Source organism: Hyposmocoma kahamanoa, unplaced genomic scaffold, assembly GCF_003589595.1.
Source record: "Hyposmocoma kahamanoa isolate Upper Pololo Valley unplaced genomic scaffold, ASM358959v1 92, whole genome shotgun sequence".
NCBI classification, from domain to species: domain Eukaryota; kingdom Metazoa; phylum Arthropoda; class Insecta; order Lepidoptera; family Cosmopterigidae; genus Hyposmocoma; species Hyposmocoma kahamanoa.
In genome coordinates this window covers 3,234,536-3,246,698 of record NW_020654748.1, presented here as the reverse complement: position 1 = coordinate 3,246,698, position 12,163 = coordinate 3,234,536, and the positions used below count along the sequence as shown (strand labels likewise).

At 36.9% G+C, this 12,163-nt stretch overlaps 1 protein-coding gene across 1 annotated transcript in view; it reads left to right on the top strand.

Moving 5' to 3' along the window:
* LOC113236600 (ATP-binding cassette sub-family D member 3) overlaps nucleotides 1-12,163 on the top strand; it is a 42,432-nt gene that overhangs the window by 13,807 nt on the left and 16,462 nt on the right. Inside the window, exons 3-7 of the mRNA XM_026472744.1 lie at nucleotides 4,268-4,448; nucleotides 6,489-6,558; nucleotides 8,579-8,673; nucleotides 9,637-9,754; nucleotides 12,017-12,114. Coding sequence (XP_026328529.1) covers nucleotides 4,268-4,448; nucleotides 6,489-6,558; nucleotides 8,579-8,673; nucleotides 9,637-9,754; nucleotides 12,017-12,114 — 562 coding nt within the window. The remainder of the gene's footprint in view (nucleotides 1-4,267; nucleotides 4,449-6,488; nucleotides 6,559-8,578; nucleotides 8,674-9,636; nucleotides 9,755-12,016; nucleotides 12,115-12,163) is intronic.

Sequence of the window (12,163 nt, the reverse complement as noted above, 5' to 3'; positions counted from 1 at the left end):
TGAATACAGCTGTGTAACACGTGAATATATGTACTATTTTCTTATGAAGAATAAAATTGTAATATGTATTACAATTTACATAAATTTTGTACCTTTTTTTACATGTCCAAATGTCTTTCCAACTTCATAAAGATCACCTTGATCCAAAAGCGATTGAATCATATAACTACCTCATTTTCTACCTGTTGCAGTTAGTTCATTATCTTGTCATATCGAAGGTCGTGTATTTTATCACGTGGAGCCAAGTCCAAGTCCGGTACAATAGACTACGAGTTCTTTCTGTATGTATATATATATAATGATTTCGTGTAATTACTCTTATCAAATACAGACTGTCCATTTTTGTATGAATTGTTTTTTTAATGTATAATAGACACAATATTATCTGATGTTCAGCGGACTTCAGCGACCTAATCCTATGTTAATACGGAACACTCCATCTGCACAAAGCGCTTAGTTTTTTATATGGCCTAGAAGGGCATTCATTATCCTGCATTGCAGTCCGCCTTATACGCCGCGTAATGCAGGATTATGAATATAGTCGCAGCGTGCAAACCATCCTGCAATCCTGAAATGCGTCCTGGGAGACTCCATCCGTAGGCCATACGCAGGATATTGTGTGAACAGTTTCCTGCCTGTGGACTGCCATGCAGGTAGTGAATAGGCCGTTTTATGTGTACGGCAAAGGAGTAGAATATACTACTGTCATCTGTAATTTCCCCAGCCTATAATTTGAGGTTTAAGAGTGAATAGGCAGTTTCCTGCCTGTGGACGGACTGCCATCCAGGTAGTGAATGGGCCGTTTTATGCATACGGCAAAGGAGTAGAATATACTGCTGTCATTTGAAATTTTCGCAGCCTACAATTTGAGGTTATATAAGGCTAAGAGTGAGTAGGCATTCTGTGTCAACGTATATTTTTTAAAGTATACAACAATTTTTAATTGCTTGCACACCGCTACCAATGCGTAGCCAGTTATCCTGTCGTTACCTGGGTACGATGCGTTGTACTCCCATCGTAATACATAGGAATAATTTTGTTTTATTATTATTTTAAACCGAACACTAGCTTAAGTACTTTACTAACAAATGTTATGGATGAATGTATATATCTGAAATAAATGGTTTATTATTATTGATAATTACCTGATCTTTTAAGGTACTCTAACGTATTATGGGGTAAAAAGCAAGGCAACTTTGCAATCTTAAAAATTTACACGAGAGAGTTTTAAATAGTAATTAAATCTAAGCTATTGAATCACACGGTCATATAATTACAATTGTAAATAGCATATCAACCAATCACTTTCAAAAGTCATATCCGTTAACTTGATTAAAACTTGTATTATAATACAATTGATTATTTGATAGCAAGTGACTTATCATTGTTGTGTTATATACAATGCAATGGGTTTTATAAACATAGAAACAGTTTTATCACTTGACATAGTGTTTTATACCCAACGACATAAAAGCTATTGCGTAATTTACTTTTTTATGATGCTTATAGTGCAATGTTAAATTAATCATTAATGTTCACTTACTGAATGAATGGGAACTTAGTAGCAGTAGAGTCCCTTGTGCACAGAGTTCGTCGTAATTCTGCCGCCAAACAAAAATGTGATTATTACTGCGTTACTGTTTTGAAGGCCAAGGGTGCTGGTGAAATTACAAGCATATGATACTTGTCAACTTGACGCAACCAAAATCCGTGGTAATAACCCGTTTAGCTCTTGCAGGTATTCTCGATCTAAGATGTATTCAAATGTATATTTACAAAGAGCAACCCCTAGAGTTTCTTGCTCATTCTTCTCAGGGGAATCTGCCTTACGAATGAGCAGTAGAATTTAATCAGTATGACGATTTCAAGTGTAATTTGCTTACATATGAAATAAAGATTATTTGACTTGTCTATTTATCTATCTATCTATCTATCTATCTTAGTTTTCGCATCATGAAGGATACCCTTGGAGCAAACCAAGACTTCAACGATATAGTTGAGAGAGAATGGCATGACTGGACTACTGTTTTTACCGACGCTTCAAAATACACGAACATGGCGACTTGGGAGCCGCGGTTTGGTTCCCCAAGTTCAATGTCGTACTCAGTTTTAAATCCCCCTATCTGAATTCGGTCTTTTCGGGAGAGGCTATTGCAATACTCGAAGCCATTTTATATATTGAGTCCCATAAAATTAATAAATGTTTTCTCAGACTCACTAAGTTGCCTCCAAGACATTATTAAGCTACCGTTTCATTCCAAAGACAATTTCTCTATCACCCTCCAAATTAAGGAAGCTCTGTACCGATGTCATTGTGCGGGAATTGAGGTAACTCTGGCCTGGATTCCCGGTCACAGTGGGATTAGTGGCAACGAAGCAGTAGACGCCTTTGCAAAGAATGCGACAAGAATTGGCGTATGCAAATACTGTAAATGCTTTCCCAGAGATCTGCTCGCCATGACCAAACCCCAAATGCTAGCCTCCTGGTCGGTCCTTTGGCAGGAATCACGACAAACTGTTGGTAGACACTATGGTAACCTCCAACCAAATCTACCCACTAAACCCTGGTTTTTTAAACGTCGCGATTTGCCTAAAAACATCACTTCCACTATTATTCGTTTGCGCTTAGGCCATGTTTGCACCCCTGTATTTTTGCGTAAAATCAGAGTCCGAGATCACACACTGTGCGAGTGCGGCCTAGAAGACGGTACCTTGGAACACATTTTTTTCAATTGTCCTAATATTGCTGTTCCACTTTATAACTTACTTTCTCCAAAATTCCCCCGCCCCATTAACATAAATAACCTCTTAACTTTAGTGCTCTCCCCCCATATTGTTACTCTATGTAAATTTATCCACTTAAATAACATATATTTATAAATGTTTTACATTTTGTTTTTGTTTTACATTCTCCACTGAGTACTCCCGTGGTCCAACTTACCAACACCGGTTAATGTCCTATTAGAGCTTAGCGATTATTTTTTTTGTTTCGTTTTTTTTTCTTACAACCGTGACATTGGCAAAATCATCATTTCTCATAATGATGGAGCCATAAAAATAAAAAGTGAAGTGAAGTGACTTGTCTCAAATATTTACGATTTAAAGCTCTGAATGTCACTGCAACTGCTAGAATAGACGCGTCGCTTATTATCCCTAGGCGCACGACTTGTTCGTCTCGTCACTTGCTATCATAAAAGAGAAATTTAGAGGAAAAATGACACCTTCTTCTTTTAAATGCTATGGCTCCGTCGAAACAAACGATGTTTGCGCCAATGTCAAGTAAAAATGACTATGTGCTGTACTTCTACTTTATAATGTTACATCGCCATCGATACCATACCGGTAAACCCGCCAATGCCAAGTTGAGGAACGCATGCGTTTTTAACTCAAAGAATGACCGGTAAATTCCGAAAAAGTTCACTGAGGAGAGAATCTACAACAACAGAGTATATACACAGACTATTATAGAAACAAATTATATGAGTTTGTCAACTTCATTAACTTCCGTCAATGAATTATGGTGTAAGAATAAGGGAGTCACAACGTGTGTGAACGGTCGTATACAGAGCTGTTGCCACCTATTGGATGGTTCTTATATCAACTGGCCACATTGGGTTCAGTTGAAAAGCGTGCCAATGGCAAGACGCTTATAAGTAACGTGACCATGCGTCAGTCCCGCTATTAAGCTTCGCGTCCCGCTGCCCCCAAAATAGTTAAAAATATCCCGCTTTGATTAAACAGGACACGCGTGACAATACATTCAGAAGAATGGCGCGTAGCAGCAAGTAAGTCATATTTTACATAGTTATGTTTTTGGCGGGAGTTAATCGATGGCGGTGCCGATCTCGGCCCGTGGAACGTGTTTAAAATGTGTTGTGCTTGGTCGAAAAATATATAAAGCCAGCCCACCAGACGACATAATACTAGATATTATTTTAATTATTGATCATTAAATATTTAAAAAAAAAATTAGATCACTAAACATTTCGTAACTATCATGAACATGTGTTTTATTTTTAAAACAATAATAAATTTACACGAGTCCCGCCTAGAAGGAAAAAATAATGGTCACGTTATCTATACGACTCGGCATTAGTTTAGACGAAGCTGCAAAGTCTTGAACACCGCCGTAAAGTTTCCTACTTATTGCTATTGTACAAGATATATCGCGGAAAGTGTGCGATAGAATACCACAATTTAATTCCGCTTTCCGCCGTCTTTACCGCCTTCTGCCGTTTTCACTAATCTATCGAAATGTTTGTTACAGAGGCTTCACATACTACCAAGTGACGAATCTAGACAACCGGATATCGAACGCGGACCAGCTACTCACGACGGACATAGACAAGTTCTGTGAGACCGTCATAGACTTGTACAGCAACATTAGCAAGCCTCTACTCGATATTAGCATTTATTTGTACAGGCTTACTGTTAACTTGGGACCTTCGGTGAGTGTCTGTTTATAGTACATTTCACTGCTGGTTGCATATATGTACACCCAGTACTCTATCTATCACAGTCAACAACCTGTTGCCTGGCTCTCATAAACAAACACTTATCATAAGAAATTTGACTGAATGGTGGTTTTCACATATTTACGTAGAGTTTGTAAAACTAATCAAACTAAGCAAATTTCTCATCAAAGTTTTTTTTAACGCACGCATTCATAGCCCCATACTAGGGAAACTGTATCACGGGTGCAAAGGACACACACATACGCAACCACAAATTACACCCAAACCTGACGAGAGGGATAAATATAGGCCATACGAATATTTTTGCCCGGGAATCGAACCCGGGACCTCTGCGTAGCAGACCAGCATAACAAAGTTAGTTTTCTTTCTCTATTATATTAATAAATTTTGGTAGCATCGACGATCACTAAGTGCTCAACTTCAAGGTTGACGGCCTTTGTGGCCCAGTCGTTAACACTATGGGCAATGGATGTAGAGGTCCCTGGGGTCGATGTCCGGTGGGACAATTTGGTGAACGAAGTTTCATAAATTTGGCTCTTTGTGTTCTGGGTGTTTTTAGTGTAGTTTGCAATGTAGTTGTCTGGTAAATTATTATATTATTAACCCTTTTCTGGCGAAATATATTCTCAGAAAAGGGTTTTTGTTCATATTTTGACGAGCTTCGTGGTTGTTTGGTATGCACACCAGTTTTCGTGGTGTCGCGATTTCCGAGGTCCCGTGTTCGATCCCCGGCCGAGTCAATGTAGATAAATGAACTTTTCTATATTGTCTCGGGTCTAAGTGTTTCTGGTGCCGTCGTTTTCGATTTCCATAACAAAAATGCTTTAGGTTTACTTTGGACCATAACAACGTATGTTATGTTGTCTTATATTTATATTTATTTAAAGTGTTTCTTCTTTTTATTTGAAGTACATCATTTTGAAACGAAATTGTTTCGGTAAAATCATTTTCTATTAATATAACTTTGCCATCAGCGCACCCGAAAATAAACCTTATGAATAAAATAGGAAACAATATATTCCGCCCGGTCTTACTTTACCTTCACATTATAAAGGAATGGACACAGGTAAACGACATTTATTACGCGTGCCGTATTCTTATATTCTTGTACAGTACACCTTATGTTAAATCTTAATTTCCACAATTCATTTATTTGTATTCATCATCATCATCATCATCATGCACAGGCCTTCTGCAACCACTTCTGGGTTTATGCTTCCCGTAGTTGTGCCATAGACCAGGATTCCGCAGTAGTCTTGCCCATCTATTTAATCAATTTTGAGGATGTATACCCATCTCCAGTACGGCGCTTAATTTTCTGTAACCACTTTCACCACTTTTCGTTTCATATTCTAGTACTATTCTAGTATATACATAAAGTACTAGTTAGTATTCTAGTATATCTCCTTTAATCCCTTTAAGGGCGTGGTCCCATTATGTCGCAACGTTTAATTATCGTTGGACGACTGTTAGCCTGTTCCCATATCACGACTATCTGTCGTGATTGTGTCGTGGACGTTTATTTTATCGTTAAACGACTGTCGTGTCTAGCTGTTCCTACTATATCGTGACGACAATTTATTGGTTCACGGAAGCCCCCTTGTCGTTTGTTCGATAGTATCGTTTAAAGTTGCGATTGTCTGTCGTCACATTTTTATCGTGACGTTTTATTTATCGTCTGACGACTGTCATTCTAGCTCTTACCATTGTCACGACACGACAGTCAGTAAGGTAAGGTAAAAAATAGTCGTGAACGACAGTTTATCGTGCTGTACTGTATGTGAACAATTTTATTTAAATATACAAGTCACGACACTTTAAACTGCACGACTGTTAGTCGTCACGACATAATGGGAACGCACCCTAAGAATAAAAATGCAAAGTGGTTTGATTTATGTTTCCGAGAGTGTATTGTATTTTGATTTTTTGCTTTTTATTTTTAATCATAGAGCCGTGGTAGTCTAATTTACATTTTACATTTTAATAATAAATGTTTAATTCGTTTATTTTCAGACACCCGGCATCATGATGGCGTATTTATTGTTGTCCGGTGCTTTCCTTACTTATTTGAGAAAACCTACAGGTAGCCATAAATTACAATTCATTGAGTAAATTAATTTTTATTTATACGTCTCCCATAACCTTCTTAGATTTTCGTGATTGATACACATCTGAAAAAAAAACTATTTTTTGGGACCTGTAAAGAGCATGAAACTTTGTTTCGCTGGAAAAAAACCAGTATATACAGGTTGTATATTTGAAAGTGAGATATATTCATACATGTCATAGTAAATCATGTTACAACTTAACATAGACTAAAATGAAACTAGGACATGGGATGGAACAAAAAATAAATCAACAAATGTGTTTTGAAGTGTACATAGGAATAAACCGTTTCCCTTTACGCTTGATTTCGAGTGCAATGGGAATACTACCAAGCGAGCGCCGAGTGAGACAGCAGCAATAACAATGATTTCACATTTACGTTTTAGCTTATGCTAATTATTTTTTACTTGAACTATCATCGAAATGTTTTACGTACTAAAAAAGATAAGTTTATGATTTAGTAACTAGTTATCATTTAATAAGAATTGAGGTTTTTGGCGTAGTTAAAAATGTGAAACCTAATTATTTACAATGATTGATTTTTTAGTTATCTACAGTTTATTTACACTTACGTGGTACGAAGCAAGTTAAAAATGTCCACCGTTTTCCACAACGCATAGTCTAGCACGGCATAGTAAATTTTGTTTTAAATTGTACAACACAAACACATTTTGTCTTATAGTATAAAATGCTGAGATAATCCTTTCACGCAACACTTCGAGACTGTTCACCTCCTCCGCGTGTACTCCGATTTGGGAACATTTTAATAGCTTGCCTCACACTATCACCACTTATTGCGTAAAGTCGCACCATCTCGGTCAATTCGACGTTAGAATAAATATCCATTTTGCGGCGAACGGGTGAGCGGAAGTACAAATAATTTACGTATCTTCGTTAGATCAAGATCGCGCGTGCACTGTCTGAAGTTGCAAACAGCAATTTCGCGGGTGCGGGCCCCCCACCCCGACCTGTGCTTTGTTTTTCGCCGCCGTGCCACCACCCGCCGCTGCATCGGAGCAATAATAGTGATGTGCATAGATTTCGATAACTAATGTTGTACTCAAGTGGTAGTCGATAAAAAAAATTAAAAAAATATTTTTTGTAAAGTTTAAGTTCATTAGTTTATTATTTCTTTGGGTTCAGGAATATAACGCACTCTATAAGTATGTCCCACTTGCAAATATACAGCCTGTATAAAAAATAATATGTATAAATAAATAATTTCCAAATATCGATTGACCATTTTTTTTCTGTTTGGTTTTATATCAGATATTGATATTTTTGTTACTGTTTTTACTAGGAGACAACCAAATGTCAGAGACTCTTATTATTTTGAACTCCTCTCGCCCACATCCATGTTAGAACATTTACTTGAATACTTGTGTGTTTTGGGAGGATATTTTTGTACATTCTCCTCTTGCGGCCTAAAAGAATAATTTGAATTTTTTCAATGGGAGACGCATTATTCTTCGGCAACGGCACAGTCGGCTGAGGTCAGGGACTCAGGTTCAAGAACCGGCGAAAGATACATGTCGCGTATCGCGCACTTCATTCTGCGTTATTATTATACTCAATTTATATTGTTTCAAAGTTCAAAATCTTACCAAATATTATACAGGGTGTAAATTTGAGACGGGGCAGCAAGGCCAGCTACCTTAATAGTTGTAATTACAGGAAAACGGTTCTAAAAGACTATCCATGAGTTTTGAAGATATTTTGATTGGCATTCACAGATTTTAGAAAAATCGTACAAAATGCAATTTTTACAAATTTTTTTTATGCCATTCGATTTGGTCTCTGGTAAGAATCAATAGTCTCTATGGGACCAACTGAGGTAAGAGTACTCGAAATGGCAGAAATCGCAACCGTTTTCCTGTAATTACAACGATTAAGGTAGCTGGCCTTGCTGCCCCATCATAATATATAAACATCCTGTATGCTCATTTCACAGCTGTGTTGTTGCAATCGATTTAACACGATTTTTATATTTTTTTCAGCGAAATTGACGGTCCAAGAACAAAAATTAGAAGGAGAATTCAGATACGTAAATTCTAGACTTATTACGAATTCTGAAGAAATCGCCTTCTACCAAGTAAGTACTCATTCATGAAGTATTTTCTTTAGTATCTTTATCAACAATATCTTTTTCCCTCTTATTATACGGATACAATCCTTTTCCTAAGCCGATTCTGATCGATAAATGTGACAATTCCCTTAGGCTCAATTTACATTGCTGTGGAAGGGAATGAGGCTCAGTTTACATTGCTGCGGAAGGGAATGGAAGGCGTTTTAACTGTAACTGTTTGTTTTTGGCTCATATCCAGTTTGTACGTTACACAATTGATATAAAGTCCATTATTCGTTACAAAAATTCGCTTCTATTCCGCTAGTTTTGATTATAGTGACCCTTCCTATCATCCATGTGCAAGCACAAGGTACCCTTCCCTATGGTTGCGTTTCCACCTCATTTCTATTGGAACCGCAACCTTAAAGTTCAGATCCTAACCATAGACCAACCGGTGGATAAGGTTGTCACAGACTTTATCCGGTTCTCAAAAGGCTAGTGCCTCGGGTGAGCAACCCCGGGTGCACGTACAGCACCCTCCCTATTCTCCAGATAGGTAGAGGAGCTGTTGGCACACTCACTTCCCGTTGTGCATTGTACGGTTGCCAGTGCTTCGCGGCAGTCTAGTTCTCCTTGTGAAAGAGTTCGACCAGGAAATTACTGCCACCTTACTTATTACTACCGCCAAGCAGTAACGTAAGCTTTACTGCGTTCCGGTTCTGGGTAAGGGTGCTGGTGAAATTACAGACAAATGAGTTTGTCACCTAATGTCTCAGGGTGCAGTGGCAGCTCTTGTGTGGCACTGCAACTGCCATGGACAGGCGTGTCGCTTACCACCAAGCGCACTACTTGTCTGTCCCACAGCTCGGTATCATAAAAAAATCTAAATTGAGTCTTGGGCTATAATTTTGTCTTTATTGTGTCAAGCCTGAAAATGGTTCTATTCGTAAATCCATTTAAAAGTGAACACGTCTGTTAATACAATTACAGGGCAACCATAGAGAGCAGTTAACGCTTCTGGCAAGCTTCTACAAGTTGACACGGCATCTGAGGAACTTCCTCAACTTCAGAGTCGGCATGGGCTTCATAGACAACATTGTCGCTAAGTGTGAGTCGATCAAAAATTTTACAATAGACAATTGATTATAAAAGAAAACTGTAAGCGTCGTAGAGGGAGAATTGGGTAGAGAGGCTCTATAAATAATAAAAACCGTATAAGCGAGATAGATTTATGTACAGACATATCAGAGTAAACGAGAAAACAATATTATTTTTTGTCTCTTTCTGCGTATGCGGTTTTGGTTGTATGACTCAACCCTCGTTGAGTCCAGCAAATCCTTCCGAGTGTTTGATGTGCATCGATTTTATGTGTTTGTGCTTTTAAGAAGTGTTTTACAAAGTTACTAACCGTTCCTTTGTAGTAATTGACAATTATTGCAGCTCACAATAATGGTGCATTGTTATATTTTAAGCTGTAAAACCCGCACGGAACGAAAAATTCCCAACATAACCTTTCACACGTAAGTTTTAATTTTTCATTACAATCAATGAATTTTCTTGTATGAATTACTAGTGAAATACTTTTACAAGCCTGGAATATTACGATTTCATGATTGAATGATTTTAGATGATATTTCAAGTGTTTTTCGTGATTGAAAGATTTTTGTTTGCATCGTGTAAACCTCCTAAAATAAGGAGAATGTCTTACTTTTGTCAAATATGTCCATCTCGCTTCTACCAGCAGTGGTATGATACGCGAGTAAGAGAGATCAAATAAATAACGTATAAATTAAATTAGACAGGCTTAAGCTGATTTTAGGGATACGATAAGATTTTCCCCAATTTATGGGTAATTTGAAATATTGTATTTTTTTAATTTTCCATACTTTTTCAGTTTGAAATATGTATACTAAGTGAAGTCAAGGGCCAATAAAAAAGTAATATTTTGTCGTAATTGTTTTATTTGGTTTCTAAAACTCAACCAAGCTAAATGTGGTCTGGCGGATTCTCTCTCCTTAGACTCGGCAGATTTCATCATTATCATGAACCCATTTATATGTCCCACTGTTGGCCATGGTTCTCTTCTCAGGCGAGTGCTTAGGCGACAGTCCACCACACTGGCCCAATGATTGTTGGGGACTGCACACGTTTTCCGAGGATTTTGAATCTTCTTCAACGTTTCATCACGATGTTTTCCTTCACCGAAAAGTTCATGATAAATTTCAAATTGAGATTCGCACAAATTCCGAGAAACTCAGAGGTGCGAGTCTGGTTTCGAACCCACGACCGTCTGCTTGAGAGAGGCAGTAAGTCAAACCATTAGGCTACCACGGCTTCATTTTCATTTCAATTTCTTTAACGGGGTAAAATTTTAAAAGTATACAACCCAGAATTTATAGGTACTCTGTTGGTATCCCTTTTCAGTATACGCGAGAAGCTTCTCTATTCTTTTTTTTTATTCTCCCTCTACGGTTATCGTCCTTTTTTTGACAAAATTCTGTGACTTTTGAATTAATTTTTTCTTCAAATTTTTTTTTTCTTATTTCTCGGTAAGCGTTTTAGCCACTTACAAACTCTTTGGCTAACTTGTTTTTAAAACGGGAAAACTTTTATAATGTCAATGAATATCATTTGGAAACGGGATTTGAAAGTTGGAGAAAAAGTGAAAAAGGGGTCAGGCGAGCAATTATGGGATGTAAATAAACGAATGGTATAAATGTAGAATAAATATTATAATATAATATCTATTCTATAAGTGACATTTTAAACAAGAAGTCTTTATAGCTATAGTAAGAAAATCACTATCTTTCTGCACGTGAAACTCAATAACAAAAAAGCTATAAACTTAATAAGAGTTTTATCTGTAGGAAGTTGGTGATTTTCTTACAACAGGTACATAATTTAGAGAGTTTTTTGGAAAATGTCACTATGTGGTTTTATCTTTAAGCAGAAGATATTATTGTTACAGAAGTAAAATTTTTATATTATTTTCTAAAATAAATTATTAATTATGATTTGATTGTGACGTTTGTAATGTCATAATAGTATTGTACACACTGAAAAGGTACGAAACGTCCCTTCACGATCAATTTTCATCATTAATATTACTTTAGTGATTTAAAAGATGTCGAAAAGCGAATTTCAGATGGATTTTGAATAAAATATCTTATTATTGAATATAATAAAAATCGTTATACATTTCAAAGCCCAACCAAAATCTCATAAAAATCTTTTGATAATACGTACTTGAATGGCATTCACTTCACCGGCAATAGTCTTCAATCAAAGAGACTTCTCTCACAAATTCAAACGCAGTTGTTAACATTTGATACGACGACATAAAGTTGATTTTATATTGATTTATTTTCAGATATCGCGATCACAGTTGGTTTCTACGCGGTATCGAGGCCTTTCTTCGCAGTAAACCACAACTTGCTCACAACGGGCACTGAAAACGACAGATTTAAGGTAATAAGTTGTTTTAAATAATGTATTAAAAACAATATATTGAAATTTT